The 22,855-nt window shown below is 56.7% G+C and overlaps 3 protein-coding genes across 3 annotated transcripts; 1 reads left to right on the top strand and 2 right to left on the bottom strand.

The window, feature by feature from the left end:
- On the top strand, positions 1-345 carry VOLCADRAFT_47958 (uncharacterized protein; the record flags this gene model as incomplete). The annotated part of the gene is made up of 1 exon (XM_002957544.1): positions 1-345. A coding segment is annotated over one exon (345 nt), but the record flags the coding sequence as incomplete, so codon positions are not given.
- Positions 346-1,480: 1,135 nt separating this feature from the next.
- VOLCADRAFT_98660 (uncharacterized protein) lies at positions 1,481-9,784 on the bottom strand (the record flags this gene model as incomplete). Its single annotated transcript, XM_002957518.1, has 5 exons — positions 1,481-6,642; positions 7,135-7,185; positions 7,601-8,263; positions 8,443-8,983; positions 9,080-9,784. The coding sequence occupies 5 exons, from the start codon at positions 9,782-9,784 to the stop codon at positions 1,481-1,483; spliced, it is 7,122 nt and encodes a 2,373-aa protein (XP_002957564.1).
- Positions 9,785-20,595: 10,811 nt separating this feature from the next.
- Positions 20,596-20,796, bottom strand: VOLCADRAFT_48554 (uncharacterized protein; the record flags this gene model as incomplete). The annotated part of the gene is made up of 1 exon (XM_002957517.1): positions 20,596-20,796. A coding segment is annotated over one exon (201 nt), but the record flags the coding sequence as incomplete, so codon positions are not given.
- Between the last annotated feature and the right edge of the window lie 2,059 nt (positions 20,797-22,855).

Here is a 22,855-nt window from a genome sequence, read left to right as displayed (position 1 = left end):
GTATACTTGCATATTGCAGATATCGCATATTATAACATATTGCATATCGCATATTGCATATCGCATATGGCATATCGCATATCTGCATATTGCATATTGCATATCGCATATTGTAACATATTGCATATCGCATATCGCCTATTGCATATTGCATATCGCATATTGCATATTGCATATCGCATATCGCATATTGCATATTGCATATCGCATATCGCCTATTGCATATTGCATATCGCATATTGCATATTGCATATCGCATATTGCATATTGCATATCGCATATTGCATATTGCATATCGCATATTGCATATTGCATATCGCATATCGCATATTGCATATCGCATATTGCATATCCCATATCGCTGCATATGGCATATTGCAGATCGCATATGCTTATAGATCACAGCACAGCATAGCATAGCATAGCATAGCATAGCATAGCGCAGCATAGCATAGCATAGCATAGCATAGCGCAGCATAGCATAGCATAGCATAACATAGCGCAGCATAGCATAGCATAGCATAGCGCAGCATAGCATAACACAGCACAGCATAGCATAGCATATCATAGCATAGCGCAGCATAGCATAGCATAGCATAGCGCAGCATAGCGCAGCATAGCGTAGCATAGCGTAGCATAGCATAGCATAGCATATCGCACATGCTTGCAGATTGCAGATCGCCTATGCTTGCAGACCGCATAACGCATATGCTTGCAGATCGCATATCGCATATGCTTGCATATCGCATATGCTTGCAGATCGCAAATGCTTGCATTTGGCAGATGCTTGCATTTGGCACATGCTTGCAGATCGCATATGGCATATGCTTGCAGATCGCATATGTTTGCAGATCGCATATGGCACATGCTTGCAGACTGTGTATGCTTGCATAATGCAGATGCATGCGCATATGTATAACATATCGCATATCGTATATTGCATATCGCATATTGCATATCGCATATCGCATATTGCATATTGCATATCGCATATTGCATATTGCATATCGCATATCCCATATCGCTGCATATGGCATATCGCATATCACATACCGCATATCGCATATCGCAAATTGCATGCATATCGCATATCGCATATACATATATGCATATATGCACATATATGAAACATAAAACATAATCGCGGTACGGATCGAACCGGCGACCTTCCGATCTTTACGGCGCTGTCTTAAGCGCGTACGGCACGCTCCCGACCCGAAATTTCCAAAAACGCTCCGGACAGACAACCGGACAACTAGACGCGGGCTGCTTCGCCCGCGAGGGGGCCGTAGTCCCCCGGCTGGGCGGCACGAGTACGACGGTCCGTGCGTATACTACTACACCCGTGTGGGAGTCGAACCCACAAGTGCAAGGGATGCACCCAGTCGTGCGGGCGTGTCGTCAGACGGCTAGAGAGCCGTGCAACGCTGGCATTTAACGCCATCCAGTGGCGAGGCAGACGAAATTCCTGTTGGACGTGTCAGGTGGTGTTGGCTGCGGAGGTCCAACGCTCCTCTAGGTTTCGGGCGTGTTTGTACTCGGTCGTATAGCGTTCACGGGTTTCGGTTGCACGGCGATCCAGGAGGCGGAGTTCGGCCGCCAGGTCGGGGTCCAGCTTGGTTGCTGCCATGAACTGTTTGACGACTCGTGTTCGTTCGTCGGGTGTGGTAGAGAGCGGGCGCAGGAGGCGGATGTGGTCGAGTGTCTTGTAGCGGGTGAGCAACACGTACATGGTTGCACGCTTGAGGCCACCGGGCGGGACGGAAAGGTCCGCGACCCAGCATTCTTCCTTGAAGCTACGGCCCTGTACGAAGTAGTCGGTCACGGCGTAGTAGTCACCAAGCGGTACATTGACTCGACGTACATTTTTGGTGGTGGTGCCGGTGTTGGCGGCTGGCACGGTGATGTTTGCTGCCGGCGAGGGCCGTGGTACGATGGCGAAGGCAGCACCTTTGGTTGCAAAGTCCGCTAAGTCTGCTAGCACCGCTTTGGGCGCGTGCCCTTTAATGGGACGGACCAAGACAGCTGCAGGTAGGTAGTGGAGGCGCCAGTACGGACCGCAGCCGTCGTCGGGCGGTTCACGGCTGTCGGTAAGCAGGCCACATGCCTCGACTTCATTGTTGTGGCACGCGCCGGCGTCGGCAGCAGTGGTGTCGAGTAGGGTGTAGCGTGCACCCTCGTAGTACCAAGTGTCGGCGGTGGTGTGGTCGAAGGTGGCGTCTTTTACTCGCATTGCAACAGCCTTTTCGACGTGGGAGAGTGGCTGTTGTTGGGTTGCGCCATGTTGCCTAACCGGGACGTGGTCCGCGTTCCAGCTGACCAAACGCGCTCCTTTACGGCGCGCCTGGAGCATCAGGAGGCGTGTGTTGAGCGCGTGCCTGGGTTCGTTCCGTTGCAGCACGACACGGGGTTCGAGGTCTGTGAGATCGGACAAATCCGTGATGACGCGTTGGTTGAGTGCGTCTACTAGATCTGCAACACGTGCTTCAGTGGGTTGAATGCCGCCGAACATGGTTGCGAAGCGGGTAAGCTGCTGGCCAGATGGGCTGTTGTCTTGCCGCTGCTGTTTCTGCAGCATGAATACGGTGCCGCCGAGCTGACGGTACAGGTTGAAGCCGTCGTGTAGGCGGGTGTGCGTTTGTGGCACGGGGCGACGAGTGCGACGTGTGGAGGTGGTGGCGCGACGGTTGCCGGTGTCGTCATCAGCATCACTGCCGTCATTGTTGCTGCCGTCAGCATGGTCACCTCCACGTTCGTCAACCGAGGCCGGCCGGCACTGTGCTGACGGTGCCGAGGGACTGAACTGGGGGTTTTGTTCGATGTTGGCGGCGTAGCGGTATGGCGGCGACCCGCCTGGCTGAGGATGCTGCAGCAGGTCGCCGATTCCGCCAGCAACGCGACCGGACAAGACACGGCTGCTGGGATGGGCGGGTCCAAGGTGTGGTGGAGGCGGCACATTGGCTGTACAGGAGTGGCTGATGGCGCCGAGGTGCTCGTGGCTTTGCATGCCAATTTCGTCGATGAGGACGGCCCCAGCACCGACGTTGCGCTTGACCTGAAGGCCGGCGTGGGCGCCGCGCTTGGGAAGGTTGGCGCCACGGGAGCCGCTTTGACTGGCTGAGATGCCGAACATCGAGTGGGTCGATAGGCTGCGGTGTACTGGGGTGTTGAAGGCGATCGCGGCAGCCCAGGAGTATGCACATGTGGCGGCCCAGTCGGGACTGTCATGCTGATACGTGTACCACAGTAGAGCGTGTACGAACTGAGTCTTGCCCGTGCCCGGAGGACCCATGATGAGCATCTGCGGCGGGACGCCTGGATCAGGTTCGTTGCGGCGGTCGAAATAACGTGCCATGAGCATGAATGGTACGGCCTGATCCGGCGCCAGGGTAAAGAGCTCGATGGTGTCGTCGATGGTCGGTGGCTGTGGTAGACGTAGGTAAGTTGGCATTCCCGCTGTGATATGGTTGGTCTGCTGGGCGTCGGTCATGATGACCGCTACGAGTGGGTAGCCGGGGCGGCGATCCAAACGAAGACGGGGGGTGCGGTCCGTTGTGGTTGGCATGGTGGCGGTGCCTTCGGAGACGACTAGGTAGTGCTTCAGGCGCTTGGAAGCCTCGCTCAGCAGCGGGATGTCAGTGGTGCGTACACGGCGGATGAAGGGGTTGGTGTTGGCGCCGAGCACATTGGGAAGAGGAAGTACACGGCAACACCGAGCTGCACCGTATGCGTACAGGCCCTCCACTGTGGTGCGGTCGTACAGGTCCGTCAGGGCGACATCGGACAGGTTGATTCCTAGCGTCGGGTCGCCTTGGCCTGGTACAAAGTCGTACCGTTCGACCTGATCATCTTGCGGCGGCTGTGTGGCGGGGTCAGGTTCGAGGCGGCCTCGTGCAGCTTCCGGGTCGTCATCATCCGGGTCGCTGGAACTGTTGTCCGGGGCGAGACCGGCAGTTGCAGCAGCGACGCGGCGCTGGCGGCGTCGCAAGTTGTAGTCGGCCTGGCGCCGGGCGCTGGCGAGGTGCTCTGCTTCGATGTTGTCTAGGAGGACACTCACACAGGCTCTGTACGATCGGCCTGCCTCGGTGGATCCCAGGTCCATCCACCATGCATCATACGCCTCTTTCACCGTCTGATCGGCAGCCACCGGTTGGCCGCGGTGAGCCTTGAAGATGCCTAAGACAAATGCGTAGTAGGCGACGGCGGCTGCGGTGGTGCTGCCTTCTTGCGGGCGGCGGGGCAGCGCGCCGCCCAGCAGAACGTACCTCGGCTGCGCCAGGCGATGAAGAACGTGTGTCAGATACAGCGGGTGCGTTGGTTGGAAGGCCACATTCTTGGGAGGTATGGTCGACATCAGGCTCGTGGGCAGCTGTTCTGCAGATGGGCCAGCTGGCGCGGGGGACGCCATAGCGGCGGTGGGCTGGGTGCCAGATGGGGTGGGAGGTGCGTCAGTAGGAGGGGTCATAGCGGCGCCAGGGGCTTTGCGCTTGCGGCGGCCAGGTACAGGGAGGACTTGGGCACTGAGGATGGCAGCATGGGGGTGCTGCGCGGGCGTTATACGTTTCACCTCGAAGTTGGATGCGATGCTGTAGGCGCTGCAGTCCAAGCCGCTCAGCTCCACTCCACGCTGCGTGTAGTTCTGTACGACGCTGGTGAGGGTGTAGTCGCCATGCTCGTCCGCCTCTACAAGCTCCACACCAGTTTCCGCGTCTTCTGGTTCTACGGCGGATTCGGACGCCAGTGCAGTGAAGGCACCTATCGGTAGGTAGTTGCGTTTGTAGGTTGCTTGGAACGTATCGTGGCCTGACAGTTTGAAGGCGACCAGTGCCATGCCAGCCGTGATAGTGGCCGTCATGCGGTGCACCACGGTACACAGGTTGCCGAACGTGCTGGGTCCATCACCGGTGGCGCTGGGTTGGTGACCTGCCATCATGAAGTCCTGTACACGGCCCACGGCGGCACATGTGAGGTGCGCCTGGCTGCGTTCAATCGTCTTTGCAGTGTACTTAGAGCTGTAGTACGCGGCATCACGGGCGCGGTCGATGGCGGGCTGTAGGAGGGAGCAGTCACCGTGTTCGTTGGGAGGACGCGCTAGTTGGGCAGCGATGTCAGCTGTGTACTCCCGGTCGACTTCGCAGGCCAGGGACATCAAATGATTGCAGCCGAAGGCGAGGGCAATGGCAGGCATGTGTGGCACGAGGTTGGGTGCCAGGCGGGGCAGCAAGAATAGGCCGGTGGTACCGATCCATTGAAAGGCTGTGCGGATGAGTCGGGGAAAGGCCATGCCGCAGCTGTCATCGGTACCGCGGCAGCCATGCCGCTTGCACGTCGAACTGTGGCTGTGGGTGAGGGTACTGCGTATGACGGCAGCGTGATGGGCACGGCAGGCGGCATGTCGTGATGGAGGCGGCAGTCCGCCGTTTGCACACCCCGCCAGTCGTTCGAAGTTGTATGCTGCAGGTGGGCAGTCCGCCTGCACTGCTGGCACGGGTAGACCGTGCTGCTGCGCTTCCGCATCAGACATACCCATGACCAGAGGCTGTGTCCCGCTGTCCGGTGTCGGAGCATAGTATGGGGAGGGGTACCACATTTCGCACAGCGCGTACGCAAGCGCCAGAGCTCGGCAGTTGGGTCCACAGAATAACGCCTGAAGGTTGTCCAGTGCGAAGCACTCGAGGTGTGCGACTCCGTGCAAGTGTAGTGCCAATCGCCCGCTCTGTTCAACCTTGACGACTACCTCGAATACGACCCCACAGAAGCAGTTAGGGTCAGTCTGCCGCATTGCTCCAGGTGCAAAGCCAAACAACTGCTCCACCAACACCTCTTTCGTGGCGATGAGCAGTGCCGCGCAGCTGTGCGGGTCTTCTTTGACACGGCGCCACTTTTCCACCGTGCTGCTGATCTGGGTCGGACGACCGGCGTCGTCGAACTCTATAAGCTGACCAGAGGCTACAACAGCGCAGCCAGCGTGCATGTCCGCCGGGTTGAGATTGAAGAACAATGGTGGCCAGCCGATGGTGAGGGCAGCCGCACGCATCATGGCTTTTGCACCATTGTAGTAGGTATCTGTAAGGTCGATTCGCAGGAGGCTGGCACGTGCGCCATCCAGGAGGGCACGCACCACAGGCGACTGCTGCGACAGCAGCTGCCGTCGCTGGGCGTGACGGTATGGCAGCGCCAAGATGTCCGCCATGGTGCGTACCACATCCCTCGGTACCCGTGCTGCTGGTCCACCCAGTCGTGGTCGCATGCGCAGGGCCACTCCTACCTGCGCCATGCTTTGTTGCCGCACGCTGATATCATACATTCGGGCAAGCAGCATCAAGTTGCTGCTGAACTGCGACCGTGGCACCCGCCGTACAAGGTGGCTGCAATATGAGGCGAACGACATACCCGGTGGCCGCTGTCCGGACAAACCATATGGAAACGAGACCGGGAAGCAGACGTTAAGGATGGCTGGGTGGCGGTCATCCAGGACCTGAGCGCCACGGCCGCCAGCAGCGAATGCGAGATGTGCACGCCCGGTGAGCAGGTCATGCACCACATTGGGCCGGTTATCAAAGTCGCTGCCGTCCGTCGGAACAGGAGCTGGTTGCGGAAGGACCACCTCCAGTTCATTCGGAACGCCCAGATCGGTATCAGCTGCGTTGGGTGGAGGGGGCGGATATTCATAAGGTTAACATGCCAGACGGGCAAATGGTGCAGCACTGGAGTGATACTCGTGACGTATGCACAGGACGTGCCAAAGTCAGTCGATGAATAGGACAAACAGAACAAATAGGACTAATAGGATAATTTGCAGATTCTCACTTACCCCGGAGAGGACCAGGATCGGCTGGTTGGCGCACGACGACCGCGACAGGCGCTAAGCCCGTAGCACCAGCATCTATAGTGGAAAATAGGCACGGTTGTGCATACACCACAGATGGTAAGAAACATAATAGTTCACAGTCCGGAATCCGACAGGTGGGCGAACATGTCCGGACGACACATACAGCAGCAGTCGTAGCATGTGCAAACCCGCAGGTACATACAGGCTGTACAATACGACAGCGTAACGGGTGCAGAGAAACAGTCGTGCACATACCAGCCCACCAGGTTGGACAGCTCGTACCGTATCCATCACATACATACCTGCCATACGAGTGTCAGAGGCAATTGTTCCGGCCATGGGCCCGTCGGGACCTATAACAGATGTAGGAGCACAGAAATAGCAATGTTGGAAGGATGTGCGTGAAGCAGGTGGAAATAATTCCGTCAGTTGGAAAGGAACGCATGTAGGCTATACACCCTCCGTGCCCAGCCTACTTCTGACACATAACAGCCACACAGCGCAAGCACTCCAACAACATCAGGATGCGAAAATGCAGGGGCAGAGGAACATACACCTGTATGGAGGTGCCGGCTCGCCACCTGCACCACGCACACCTAGTCAACCCAGCACTACCAGATAAATGTTACCATCAAGGCGCATGCCAGGCACATCCCATGCACATACCCTCCCTGCCCAGCCTACTTCTGACACATTACAGCCATACAGCGCAATACAGTTTTGCATCCGTCTGTGAACCCCGTTGATTTACCCCGTGAAAAGTCGCACCTGTATGAAGCGGTGATCCATAAGCGCCACCACCCTGAATGATCTCACCAGCGACGTTTCCTTGCAACGTCTCCTGCAGCTGTCGTACACCAGCAGCGCCGGTACGGTCGTGCAGGAACGTACTCCGCAGTACACCAGCGACTTCTGGATCCGTAGGACCGATTGCGGAGTGCAGCAGTGCCTCTGGTACTCGCGCAACACATCCCATACGCTCATACTCCTGTAGAGCTTCTTCGTCCACCGCACCTTCATCCTCGTCATTATGCTGAAGGAAACGCACCCAGGCGACGATGACGTTGCCTCGAACTTTCAGGCCTGGTGCACGGCGGACACGATCCAGCAAGTCCTGTCGGTCTCGGACTTGATCCACGCACACCACCGTGAAGGCGCCTGCCAAATCCGCAACACGTGCGGGCAGCTGGCCCCGTAGCATATTGGGGTCGGGGTTTACGACTGCGATGCCATGCGACTGAACGGCACACGGCAACACCTCGGGGGGGCGGCCCGCGAGATGCACAATCATTAGCTGCTGCATGAGACGGCCCCGGCCCAACAGCTGACTCTCCACAAACGTGGGTGCAGGCAAAGGGTCGCCCAGGTGATTTGTAGACGGCACGTCGCCTGGATCGATTCGCGCCAGAGCCGCTTCAGGCACTCGGCGTGCTGCAATGAGAGTGGCGACAGGTGGGCAGCGGTTAGGCAGGGTTTAATGACAACGTGTATGACCCAGATGGGGCATCTCGCCCATACAAATCAGGCGGCCCGACGGATCAAAGGTGCACAACAGCATGAGCAAACGGAAAAAGGACAGCACATGTAGACGGGCCAAAGGAGTTGCTCACCCGTCAGTGCCTTCTCGCAAGAGGTGCAGATAGTGAATCGGTCAGGGCCAGCATCGTCACGGAACATGGTCCGGTTTGGCAAGTCCGCATCAAGGCGCATGCAGAATGGCACCTCCACACTCCATGGATCCTCAAGGCAAGGTCGTGGCTGCACCCGTGGTGGGTATGGCTGCAATTCGGGTGGCACCTGCACCGGGGCTGTGTCCTCTGCAGTACCTGCCGGTGAATCCGGCTCATTAGCCCCATGACCTGCACCATCACTGTCAACCGCCAACGCATCTTCATCCACGAATGCCGCTGGATCTGCGTCAGCGCCGGCGCCAGCACTACTGCCACGCTCGGATCTGCTGATACGATACCGTGCTGGTAAAACCGGATCCGGCGGTGGTGGTGCAGCACCTTGGGCGGTGCAGGGCATGCGCCGCCAAGCCAGGGTACGCGCATGACGCGGCACAGCGGCAGTGCACATGATGTCAGGACGTAGGATATCAACGTTGGGGATGTCCACCCAAGCATGAAGCGCCGACTGGTCCTCTGAGCACTGTTCAGAGCAGACGGCACACACCCGTGAAGGCATGCGTCGACGCAACGCGGCGGCCATACTGCTCGCAAGATGCAGATGTTTTTCGTATGGTACCTGCCGATCCACCGGGAGTTCACCGTCGGGCAAATCCTGCACGCGCCCTTCCGGAATGGCCTCCAGAAAATCAGGCGGCCGAGGGTGCTGGCCCTCGTGCAAGCAGGGAAACCGCATGAGGTCCCGCAAACGCTCAACCAAGCTGGCTTGTGAAAGCTGTATGGTGTTCGCTCGAGCACGGGCCTGTGTGTGTGTACTGGTATTACGCTGCTGTTCCGCAATCCTATATGCCGGATCTTGACGTGCAGCAGCTCGTGCAGCAGTGTCACGCCGTTGCTCCGCGGCCCTGTATTCCGGCTCTTCACGGGCCGCAGCTCGTGCAGTGGTGTTACACCGTTGCTCCGTGGCCCTGTATTCCGGCTCTTCACGGGCAGCAGCTCGTGCAGCGGTGTTACGTCGCTGCTCCGCAGCTCTGTACTCTGGCTCTTCACGTGCAGCAGCTCGTGCAGCGGTGTTACGCCGCTGCTCCGCAGCTCTGTACTCTGGCTCTTCACGTGCAGCAGCTCGTGCAGCCGCGTCCCGCCGCTGCTCTGCAGCCCTGCGTTCCGGATCTAGACGAGTATTCCGCATTCGTGGACCATTCGTGTTGAACTGCGTGCCTGAGGTACTTGTTCCTCTAAAATGAAACCCCCCGGCGAGCGTACCCAAGCGCACACGACCATGAATCCCAGGCCGCTGGGGTGACTCGTTTGGGTCGCCAGACATAGCTATAAATCAGCTATAATGCAGCTACTCCGTCTTTAGCCGCAATACCGTACGTACATATATGAGAGACGTGTAGCGAGGCGGCGCACGTAAAGAAACCAGCTTCACGAAATACAGTGCAGCTTAGGTTGGCGGCGCGAGTATTATACAACCGCCGGCTTTTATGCAATACCCGCTCAGCCTCTGTATCGTATATAAAAAAAAACAAACTGTATGCGTATACACGCGGTGCATAGCAGCGAGCCGACGTCTGTGATAAAAACAGCTTCACAAAATGCCGTACAGCCCACGCGGACAAACTTGGACAACCGCTGATGTGCAGTTCGTCGCGTTTCATACACATCGCTGAAGTACGCGTTGAATTGCGTTGAATTGCAATTCAATGCGCTTAATTGCAGGTTTAATTGCATGTTGAGTTGTGCGGTGGGCTGTACGTTGAATTGCGCGAAGCGCAACGCGTCAAATTGTACGGTACAGTGCGGCCAATGTTTTGTGATTTGCGCGTTCAATCGTGGCACGGTGCGGCCGCGGCGCGGTGCGGTGCGGTGCGGTGCACGGTCCCGAACGGAAAAAAAACACGCGCGGGCGCCGGGATCGAGCCGGTGACCGCTACCTCCCACACGGTGTCGGAGCTGGCACACACCACGAACCGGTGCGTGGCGATGCTCCGAAGCGCATTCCGCAGACCCAGTGTGGTGCAATGCGATGCGTCGCGGTGCGGCGCGGTGCCGTGCGGTGCGAAAAAACGAAAAAAAGCGACGAAACGAAAAAACGAAAAAAAACAATTCAATGCGCTTAATTGCAGGTTTAATTGCATGTTGAGTTGTGCGGTGGGCTGCACGTTGAATTGCGCGAAGCGCAACGCGTCAAATTGTACGGTACAGTGCGGCCAATGTTTTGTGATTTGCGCGCTCAATCGTGGCACCACGGTGCGGCCGCGGCGCGGTGCGGTGCGGTGCGGTGCACGGTCCCGAACGGAAAAAAACAAAACACGCGCGGGCGCCGGGATCGAGCCGGTGACCGCTTCCTCCCACACGGTGCGGGAGCTAGCGCACACCACGAACCGGTGCGAGGCGATGTTCCGAAGCGCATTCCGCAGACCCAGGTGTGGTGCAATGCGATGCGTCGCGGTGCGGCGCGGTGCCGTGCGGTGCGAAAAAACGGAAAAAAGCGACGAAACGAAAAAACGAAAAAAAACAATTCAATGCGCTTAATTGCAGGTTTAATTGCATGTTGAGTTCATACACACAGTGGGTAGCCGGGGCGGCGATCCAAATGAAGATGGGGGGTGTGAGTTGTGCGGTGGGCTGCACGTTGAATTGCGCGAAGCGCAACGCGTCAAATTGTACGGTACAGTGCGGCCAATGTTTTGTGATTTGCGCGCTCAATCGTGGCACGGTGCGGCCGCGGCGCGGTGCGGTGCGGTGCGGTGCACGGTCCCGAACGGAAAAAAACAAAACACGCGCGGGCGCCGGGATCGAGCCGGTGACCGCTTCCTCCCACACGGTGCGGGAGCTAGCGCACACCACGAACCGGTGCGAGGCGATGTTCCGAAGCGCATTCCGCAGACCCAGGTGTGGTGCAATGCGATGCGTCGCGGTGCGGCGCGGTGCCGTGCGGTGCGAAAAAACGAAAAAAAGCGACGACGGCGGGGCGCGAACCGGCGACCGCGGCTCCCAAGCGGCGACGGAGCTAGCGAAAAAGACGCAGCTCCGAAACCGCGAACGACACGGCGAAAAAGGCCAACTCTCCAGAGGCTCGACCAGACGGACGGACGGACAGACGGACGTTAAGCTGGGGTAAGGTCTCCGTCCCGACGACGGAACGACTAGACGCGGGCTGCGTCGCCCGCGAGGGGGCCGTAGTCCCCCGGCTGGGCGGCAGGAGTACGACGGTCCGTGCGTGTACTACACCCGTGTGGGAGTCGAACTCACAAGTGCAAGGGATGCACGAAGGGGAGCATCGTTGTCGTCATGACGCGTGAGTACACCAGGCAGTGGATGGTGTTGAGTGCGGCAATCTTGTAAGCAGTGTACACCACACGATGAGTATTGTGTGAGAAGCTGGCGGTGCCGAAGAAGTCGTCGCTGTCATGCAGCAGTTACCGAACTATGACGAGTACTTCGCAGATGATAGTGACCATGTGGTGTACGCTGCATACGACTGCTTAGACGTTGACGTTCGCCGCACAAGTACGCAGGATAGCGCAGGTATGCCGTACAATACGTGCAGAGGCGTGCGGGAGATATCGCTGCCACGTTGTGTGGCCGTGTTGGTGTTCGGTGCGTTGGTCATAGCTGCCAACGTCATGGCGGCGGTGGGGGTTGGGCAGGATCGTCCGCTGCAGCAGTTTAGGCGCACGGCTTGCTTTTGGTTGGATATCTTCGTAGGCCAGGAATGCCGAGGAATGCATGACATACGAAGATATCACACCGATGTGATATTTTCGTACGCCAGTAATATTTCGGCCTTCATGGCATATGAAGATATCAAGCTGAAGGCGAGCCGTGGAGGCGAAGTGCTACAGCGGACAATCTTGCCCAGCCGCCACCGCCACCATGACGTTGGCAACGATGCTGACGACCAACACGCCGAACACCAACACGGCCAACCAACGTGGCAGCAATAGGTGCTGTGTACCGCCCAGCCGCCATGACCGGGAGTCTGGCCGCCGCTCCTTCATCTCCAGTTGGAAGCCGCATCCAAGTCGAGGCGGCAGCATGAGTACAACGGGCAACAGCGCAGTTACCACCGCCTCAACAAGTAAGCAAAGTAGGGCAGTCAAAGGCGCACGGAGCAGGGACAGTCGTGCTGTCCGGCGAGGCAGTGGTGTTATCATGGTACGGTAGCGATGCAGCATGTCATATGTACACACACAGTAGTACACCGGGCTACACCACACCGCCCTGCTGTCCAGTCGTTGTGGATCAAAGTCATACCGGGTCAGTAACCAGGTAAGACTTGGGTCCACACCTTGCGGATCCGCGTCTTACTGGGTTACTGACCAGGTATGACTTGGATTCAGAAGGACCGCATAGCAGCCAGCAGCAGGTGCGTGTGGCCGTGTGAGTGTGTGTGGTGTCGGGGGGGGAGTTTTGCGTGCAGCAGTAGCGTGCCATAATAACACCACCGGCTCAGCGGTTAAATAGCTATGTGACGACACCGCTGTTGGTGTACCACGTAGGCATTGTTATGTACGATTGCAAAGTGTATGTAGGCTTGCCGGTGTATGCCATGACATGCGTCGATGCATAACCTGTTATGCCCCGTCATCGTGTCGAACCTCGACCAACGAAATCGTAGAATCGCCTGCAGCAGCGTCGGAGACTGTAGACCTTGTGCCGGTCCTAGAATTTCGAGGGTCGTGGTTCGAAACGAGGACAGTGACAGGGCAGAACATAAGAGAGGAAGTTATGCGTCGGCGTATGTCAGAGCAGAAACGATGGTGCATTGAAGAGTGCACGGTGCACGAACGTGTGTACCGTCCGCTGAGGCAGCGGTGTTATCAACGTTAAATTCTAAATGTTCTACACAGTTTAATATTAAATACAGTCACCATCTGCGTCGGGGACTGTACAGCCTACTTAAGCAGCGCCAGCTTCGCAGACGATAACGACCGTGTGGCGTACGACTAACGACTAGACGACTAACGATTAGACGCCGACGTTCGCCGCACAAGTACACAAGGTAGCGCAGGTGAAAGCGCACGGTGCACGAACACTTGTGTTGTCCGCTGAGGTAGCGGTGTTAATTTGGTACGGCACCGATGCAGCCCATCACACACACACACACCACCACACCCACCTGCGAATGGCTGCTGTGCACGCCTTCTGGATGCAAGTCCTACCGGGTTACTGACCCCGTACGACTTGGATCCAGAAGGAGTGGACAGCAGCCACCCGCAGGTATGCGTGTGTGGTGGTGGGCGGGGGGGGGGGGACGGGGAGGATTGCATGGACAGGTACCGTAGCATAACAAGACCACCGGCTCAACGGTCAGCGTTAATTAGGTATGCAGTGGTGTTATTGTGGTACGGGACTGATACAGTGCAGCACATATACACCACACCGGGGTACACCACACCGACCTGCTGTGCAGTCATTCTGGATCAAAGACTCGGGTGCACACCGTCCGGGTCCGGACCTTACCGGATTACTGACCCGGTACGACTTCGATGCAGAAGGACCGCATAGTAGACAGCCGCAGGTGTGCGTGCCCGCGTGAGTGTGTGTGGCTTCGGGGGGCGGGGGGGAGGGAGTTTTGCGTGCATCGGTAGCGTACCATAATAATACCACGTGTTGGTGCGAGCATCATTGTCATCATGGCAGCGGCAGGCCTTTGCTATGCGCGTGCGAATCGGGCCTTCCGTGTAGACCAAACAGAGTGTATCCGCTAGGCCCATGTGAACACATACACACCTGCCATACACACTAGAGCCGCTGCAGGCAAGATGCATTTGGAAGGGACGGACGAACGGTAAGATCCGTGGTTCCGGATGTGTCAGCGAAGGGGACTGCAGACACACGGCAGCGGCAATCCGGAAGGGATGACAGGCAGTCAGACGGTCAGACGGAATAGCGTGGGTGCAATCATATAACATGGAGTGACATGGGGGCGGGTACTAGTACGGTCACGACGAGGACCGAAAGGGGGCGGAAGTCGGGCCGGGAGCATACCTGTCGAGTGCATGGTGAATGGCAGAAGCCGCGGTGCCTGCATAAGCGCGCGATCGGCAGCAGCTAGCACCGCCGCATAGGCGGCAGGACGGTGTACTGGCACGACATCCGTCGTGGTGACGTGTTGCTGCGGCGTTCGTACGTCGCGTCCGTGTGTTAATAGGGCCCTCGCTGTCGACTAAGTGGAGCCCATACCGCATGACCTGCCACGGGTGGACAGCGGTGACAACATGTTAGAAAGGAACGGGATATATACAATATACAAACGGCTGGAAACGCGTGTTAGTGCAGGGGACTGCAGACACACGGCAACGGCAATCCGGAAGGGATGACAGACGGTCAGATGGTCAGACGGAATAGCGCAGGTGCAATCATACAGTCAACACGGAGTGACAGGGGGGCGGGTACTAGTACGGTCACGATAACGTGGGCGAAGGAGGACCGAGACGGGGCGGAGGTTGGAACCGGGAACATACCTGTCGAGTGCATGGTGAATGGCAGAAGCCGTGGTGCCTGCACGGTCGCTCGGTCGGCAGCAGCCAGCACCGCCGCGTAGGCGACAGGACGGTGTACTGGCACGATATCCGTCGTGGCGACGTGTTGCTGCGGTGCTCGTACGTCGCGTCGGTGTGTTAATAGGGCCCTCGTTGCCGACCAAGCAGAGCCCATACCGCATGACCTGCCATGGGTGGACAGCGGTGAGAGCATGGTAGAAAGGAACGGGATATATACAATATATGAACAGCTGCAAACGTGTGTGCAGACACACGGCAGCGGCAATCCGGAAGGGATGACAGACAGTCAGACGGTCAGACGGAATAGCGCAGGTGCAATCATATAACACGGAGTGACATGGGGGCGGATACTAGTACGGTCACGACGAGGACCGAAAGGGGGCGGAAGTCGGGCCGGGAGCATACCTGTCGAGTGCACGGCGAATGGCAGAAGCCGCAGTGCCTGCATGATCGGCAGCAGCCAGCACCGCGCGATCGGCAGCAGCCAGCACCGCCGTATAGGCGGCAGGACGGTGTACTGGCACGACATCCGTTGTGGTGACGCGTAGCCATGGCGGCCGAAATGTGGATCCAGTGGCGCTCGTACGTCGGGTCCGTGTGTTATTAGGGTCCTCGTTGTCGACCAAGCAGAGTATACATCGCAGGACCTGCGATGGGTGGACAGCGGCAACAACATGTTCGAAAGGAACGGGATATATGCAACACATAAACGGCCGGAGACGGCAAAGGCAGCGGTACGGGAATAGGTATACATGGCACCATAGCAGCGTACGTGGAGCATCACAACTGCCAACACCGGATACACGACCGCCGTGCGGAAATAGAGACCGGCAGCGAAGAGGTGCCGAAGGGTGTCGGAGAGGCATGGAGGCACGCTAACACGATCACATATGTACCTGCTATACACGCCAGAGCCGCTTCAGGCAATAGGCATTTCGAACGGACGGACGAGCGGCAAGAGCGACGGATGGGACCCCGTATGTGTCAGCGCAGGAGACTGCAGACAGACGGCAGTGGCAATCCGGAAGGAATGACAGACAGTCAGACGGTCAGACGGAATAGCGTGGGTGCAATCATATAACACGGAGTGACAGGAGGGCGTGTATTTATAATCCAGACACAAGACTGTGCGGGCAGTGCATCGCATCGCACCTCATCTGATGCGCCGACACATACGGACGCCAACTCATCGCACACTTAGCGCGCGCGATGGAGACCTCGCAGGAAAAGCGCGGCATGGAAATGCTCGGCACCAGGAACCACGATACACGCAAATATGCAACGCATTGCAGCGACGATGCGTGACGGTTGTGCAGAAGCAGGGCCGGATATCGCGAAAACTCGCTATGTCGAAAAAGCAAGAGAAATAATAAGCAGCAAGATGAACACCGGTAATACAGACTAATTATCGCGGCCGTTAAGCACTTGCTTTGACACGCAATATACATACATCTAAAATAAACAGTTCTACACAAAACATGTACAAGGAGAACTGACATAAAATAGTTTGCGCGTGCATAAAAAGAAACGACACCAAAGTTGTCGTACACATGTTAACATGACGTGATTCCGCGGACATCGTGCACACGTATGCGTGGACACCGTCACAACGGCGAGTCGCTATGTCGTAGTAAAGGATGTACGTAAATAAAAACGAAAACCGACACAAAACGAGGTCATGCAAAACAACGTATGTCGTACACTTGCTGGCACGTTCTCGTGCGACGGACAAGCACTAACGTGCCGACACGCACATATGTGCGTTGCGTCATAATGCACACTTACCGCGCCTAACGGAGGACAGCGAAGAGAACAGCACGAAGGCTTGCCGGAGCAGCAGCTTCAACACATGCAAACCTGCACGACAGCGCAAAGGTCGGGTGAAGACAAGCCCGGTAATCGGGGCAATTCGTTATGTCCAACCATCATATACGCGAGTGGGACACGCACAACAGAGCATATGCGTGATTGCGGTATGTGTGTTGCGTCATAATGCACACTTACCGCGCCTAACGGAGGACAGCGAAGAGAACAGCACGAAGGCTTGCCGGAGCAGCAGCTTCAACACATGCAAACCTGCACGACAGCGCAAAGGTCAGGTGAAGACAAGCCCGGTAATCGGGGCAATTCGTTATGTCCAACCATCATATACGCGAGTGGGACACGCACAACAGAGCATGCTTCAGGGAGAGCGGGGAAGCGGCAAGAGGTGGATACGAATGAGACACGCACGAATGTCAAACCGGTACAGCATTCGTGCGTCAACACCCTAACTTATACCAGCGAAACCGGTCATACCGTTCATACACTCACCAGTGTAGATGCGAGGGACGCCGCCAACTTGTGTGGGAGTCGAACTCACAAGTGCACGGAATGCACCCAGCCCTGCAAGCGTGTCGTTGCGCGGCTAGACAGCCGCTCAACGCTGGCATTTAACGCCATCCAGGGGCGGCTAGATGGAAGTGAAGGGAGGGGACAGGTGCAAGCCATAGCGAAGTTGGACGACGTGCAGCGGACGGCAGCGCAAGTGGATGAACACGCAAGAACGAGTCATTCCTGCAGAGCCGTGATGAATGTTGTTCGACCTTCTGTCTTGGTGGTGATGGTACCGGTGATGGTGAACGAGTCGTAAGCAGCGTACGCCATACGATCATTATCGTCTGCGAAGCTGGTGCTGCCGAAGAACTCGTCGTAGTTCGGCAACTGTTGCATGACGGCGATGCTGTCGGTGCACACCGGATAACTGCGGCTGCCGATTGTGAGGACGAGCGGGAGGACCGGTAGTGAGCCGACTACAGTGACAGAAGTGGGGTTGGGTGACAGGGTGGCCGAGGCGTGTGGACCATCCGACGGTAAAACAAGGGCACTGCGGCTACGCTGCTCCCAAGCCAATACCATATCAGTCGTGTCGGCGGGCACGGTGGCCGCGGTAGTCCGCTGAACAGCCGCCTGGAAGGTGTGCACTCGTTTGGGAGGGCGTTTGCCGGGGGCACTCGCTGCTGCTACAAGCGAGCCGCTGAGGAAGACGCTATTCATATAAGCTTTGCTATTGGAGGGGCTGATCTTGGCACCATACACGTAAAGGGGCGTGCTGCTATCGGCCGCTGCTTGTAGCTGAGCGACGAAGTCGTCGGGAGCGGATTCCCTGATGGCGAGCTCCACGCGTCCGGCGTCGGGACTGTCACCGTTGCCGCACGCGACCCACGCCTTAAACTTGCGGAACGGCCCGTCCCGGAACATCCCGCCGTGTGGGATGAGCAGGAGGGCGCTGCCATCCGACGCGTGCTTGTCTTCGGGGCGGGCCCTGTCGCTGCCGACATCGTAAACGGGGAACCGAAGCCTGGCGCTGTAGAGCATTGGGACAGCGGAGGAGGGCTCCACGGAAATCCGCGTCGCTGAGGAGACTTTAAACTGCCCCACCGTCACCCCAGCGAAACGAGAAGTTATGAAAGGCGGCAGGGAAGCTGCATCCACGTTGGCGAACGTCACGCGGTGGCCGAACGCGTGGCTGCTCTCCAGCCTGCCGAGGATGACATCGTCAATCTGCATAATTACTATCCCCTGGCCGGCGGTATTCACGCCAGCGATGAAGCTGCCGTAGCGGCTCTGGGCGCCGGCAAAGAGGCGGTCCTCATTCGTTTCTGTGGGGCCGGCCGTAAACGTCACATGAAACGTGACGCTCCTTGAATCCCTACGTGTTGCAAAGGGGCGTCAAATGGGGAGCGTTACACGATATTCAAGGTGCATGCGAGCAGCGATGAACGTGACGGAAGACATCTGTGCTTAACAGGCAGCGGCCAAATATGCGCGCCGGAGCTGATAGATGCGTCTATTTCGCACGGTGAGAGGCGGAGCGTAAGTACCTTACTGGTGTGAACACGCTCTTTGCATGTAGCAGCTCGCTTACGTGGCGACGGCGGGAGGGCCGACCGTCGACGTGCTGCTCTGGGACGCAGCCGTGTCCAGCCTCTGACGCTTGGCGTCCGGTGGGTCGATACTACTGCGGGAGTTGGTCGAAGGTGTAGAAAGTCAGGAGATGGGATCGGATAAGGTTCGCATAACGCATAACAAGGTGTCGCATATGTTCGCATAACGCATAACGCATAATGCAAAACACGGGACGCAGCAACGCAAAGGATGCGAACAGCGTATTTACGCACTAGAGCAACGCAAACCGACCTGCTGGTCACCAGGGTGCGACATCGCAGATTGTAGGACGATGTAGGCTCTAGGCGTTGTCGCTTGGGGTCCGGCGAATCCATCCGGCTGCGAGCGTATGTCTGAAAACAGGTATGTCTGAAAACGGTGGAGGCACTTGGAGTAAGCAGGCTTGCAAAGAGGTAAGTGCAGGATAAGTGGGGAGGAATCGGCGCGCTAACAATTATACATCCGCGGCAGCGTGTCGTATAGATGACAGATGTCCGAGGATCGGCAGACGCGGACATTGGACGCGCACGCGCCGCGGCTGCGAGCCTGGTCCAGCTGCCAGGTCGCGTGATTGCGGTGGCCTTGAACGACTCCGAAACAGGAGTAGAGTTATACAGCGAAGACAGGCGTGGTCAGGCGATAACGCGGATTGGTGCCAATTCGTGTGATTGTGGCCGCGTCTAGCGAAACCGAAGCTCAACATCGGACGCAGAACGTCGCCAACTCGCGCGATTGCGGTGACCTTTAACGACTCCGAAACAGGAGTAGAGTTATACAGCAAAGACAGACGTGCTTAGGTGATGATGCGGATTGCTGCCAATTCGCGTGATTGCGGCCGGGTCCAGTGAAACCGAAGCAGAAACGGAAGCCGGTAAAGACGCGGATAGCTGAGATTTCGCGGTAATAAAAGGATGTATACGCATGAGGTCGCCGCAGCGAATATGTAACGGGTGCGGTGCGGTGCGGTGTGTGTGCGGTGTGGGCGCGGTGCGGCGCGGTGCAGACTAGACGGTGCGGAGCGGTCCCGAACGAAAAATAGAAGAAAAAAACGTGCGGGCGCCGGGCGAGGAAGCCAGCGAGCCGCAACGTAAACGTAAAAAAAAGGACACATCGACGCGCCGGCGCTGGGGTCGAACCGGCGACCGCGGCTCCCACTATACATCGGAGCTAGCGTGCCCGACGAAGTGGCGCACGGCCATGCTCCGGGGCGCCTTCCGCGGGGACAGGTGTGGTGCGGCGCGGCGCGGGGCGCCAAACCGAACGAAGGAAGAATACGAAAAAAGCGGCGACGGCGGGACGCGAACCGACGACCGCGGCTCCCACGCGGCGACGGAGCTAGCCTAAAAGGCGCGGCTCCGAAACCGCGGACGACACGACTAAAAACGCGAAAACAGCAAGCGGCCACCCGGACGGACGGACAGACGGACAGACAGAAAGTTGGGGTAAGGTCTCCGTCCCGACGACGGAACGACTAAACGTCGTCCGTCTAACGTCGGGACTACGACTACTAAACGTCGTCCGTCTAACGTCGGGACTACGACGACCGGACAGCGAACTCCGGATAGGCCTCCGCTCATAACATACGAGGCGCGGTCCCTGCGGTCCCGAGGGTGCCGTAGCTCTCGTTCGGGTCCGGTCTGCATATGCTTGCACATCGCATATGCTTGCAGATCGCATATGCTTGCACATCGCATAATATGCTTGCAGATCGCATCTGATTGCAGATCGCATATGCTTGCAGATCGCATATGCTTGCAGATCGCATATGCTTGCAGAGCGCATATGCTTGCACATCGCATATGCTTGCAGATTGCATACGCTTGCACATCCCATATGCTTGCAGAGCGCATACACTTGCAGATCGCATATGCTTGCAGATCGCATATGCTTGCACATCGCATATGCTTGCACATCCCAAATGCTTGCAGATCGCATATGCTTGCAGATCGCATATGCTTGCAGATCGCATATGCTTGCAGATCGCATTTGCTTGCAGATAGCATATGTTTGCATACTGCATTGCTTGCATACCGCATATGCTTGCAGATCGCATTTGCTTGCAGATCGCATATGTTTGCATACTGCATTGCTTGCATACCACATATGCTTGCAGATCGCATATGCTTGCGGATCACATATGCTTGCAGAGCACATATGCTTGCACATCGCATATGCTTGCAGATCGCATATGCTTGCAGATCGCATATGCTTGCAGAGCGCATATGCTTGCACATCGCATATGCTTGCACATCGCATATGTTTGCATACTGCATTGCTTGCATACCGCATATGCTTGCAGATCGCATTTGCTTGCAGATCGCATATGTTTGCATACTGCATTGCTTGCATACCACATATGCTTGCAGATCGCATATGCTTGCGGATCACATATGCTTGCAGAGCACATATGCTTGCACATCGCATATGCTTGCAGATCGCATATGCTTGCAGATCGCATATGCTTGCAGAGCGCATATGCTTGCACATCGCATATGCTTGCAGATCGCATATGCTTGCAGGTCACATATGCTTGCAGATCGCATACGCTTGCACATCCCATATGCTTGAAGATCGCATATGCATAGCATAGCATAGCATAGCATAGCTTTGGCGCAGCATAGCATAGCATAGCATAGCATAGCATAGCATAGCATACCATAGCGTAGCATAGCATAGCATATATGCATATATAAAACATAAAAACTTTGCATATGCATATGCAAAATATATTTTGCATATGCATATGCAAAATATATGCACATATGCATATGCAAAATATATGCACATATATGCATTGAATTGCATATGCATATGCATACGTGCAATATATAAAACAAAAAAACATAAACGCGCTGGGGGTCGAACCGGCGACCTTCCGTTCTTTTCGGCGCGGTCTTTAGCACGTACGGCACGCTCCCGAGCCGGAATTTCCAAAACGCCCCGGACAGACAACCGGACAGCAGACGGACGGACGGACAGCGGACGGACAGCGAACTCAGGATAGGCCTCCGCTCATAACATATGAGCTACGGCGACTAGAGCGCGCTGTTCGCGCGAGTGGGCCGTAGCTCCGTAGCGGCGCTGACGCTGAATTGCACGCTAAATTGCGCGTTGCACGGCGTTGTCGCAAGCGCGTACGGCATAGCATAGTGCGTACGGCATAGCGAAGCATAGCATAGCGCGTACGGCATATCACAGCATAGCATAGATCGTATATGCTTGCAGATCGCATATGCTTGCACATGGAATGTGGCATATGCTTGCAGATCGCATCTGGCATATGATTGCAGATCGCATATGCTTGCAGATTGCATATGCTTGCAGATCGTATATGCTTGCAGATTGCGCGTTGCACGGCGCTGTCGCAAGCGTGTACGGCATAGCATAGCGCGTACGGCATAGCGAAGCATAGCATAGCGCGTACGGCATATCACAGCATAGCATAGATTGTATATGCTTGCAGATCGCATATGCTTGCACATCGAATGTGGCATATGCTTGCAGATCGCACCTGGCATATGATTGCAGATCGCATATGCTTGCAGATCGCATATGCTTGCAGATCGTATATGCTTGCAGATTGCGCGTTGCACGGCGCTGTCGCAAGCGCGTACGGCATAGCATAGTGCGTACTGCATAGCGCAGCATAGCATAGCGCGTACGGCATATCACAGCATAGCATAGATCGTATATGCTTGCCGATCGCATAGGCTTGCATATCTCATATGCTTGCACATCGAATGTGGCATATGCTTGCAGATCGCAACTGGCATATGCTTGCAGATTGCATATGCTTGCAGATTGCATATGCTTGCAGATCGCATATGCTTGCACATCGAATGCCGCATATGCTTGCAGATCGCATCTGGCATATGCTTGCAGATCGCATATGCTTGCATATCGTATATGCTTGCAGGTCGTATATGCTTGCAGATCACATATGATGCACATCG

This window comes from Volvox carteri (genome assembly GCF_000143455.1).
Source record: "Volvox carteri f. nagariensis unplaced genomic scaffold VOLCAscaffold_75, whole genome shotgun sequence".
NCBI classification, from domain to species: domain Eukaryota; kingdom Viridiplantae; phylum Chlorophyta; class Chlorophyceae; order Chlamydomonadales; family Volvocaceae; genus Volvox; species Volvox carteri.
Note: the sequence above shows the minus strand (reverse complement) of the source record. Positions and strands in the feature narration are given on the sequence as shown.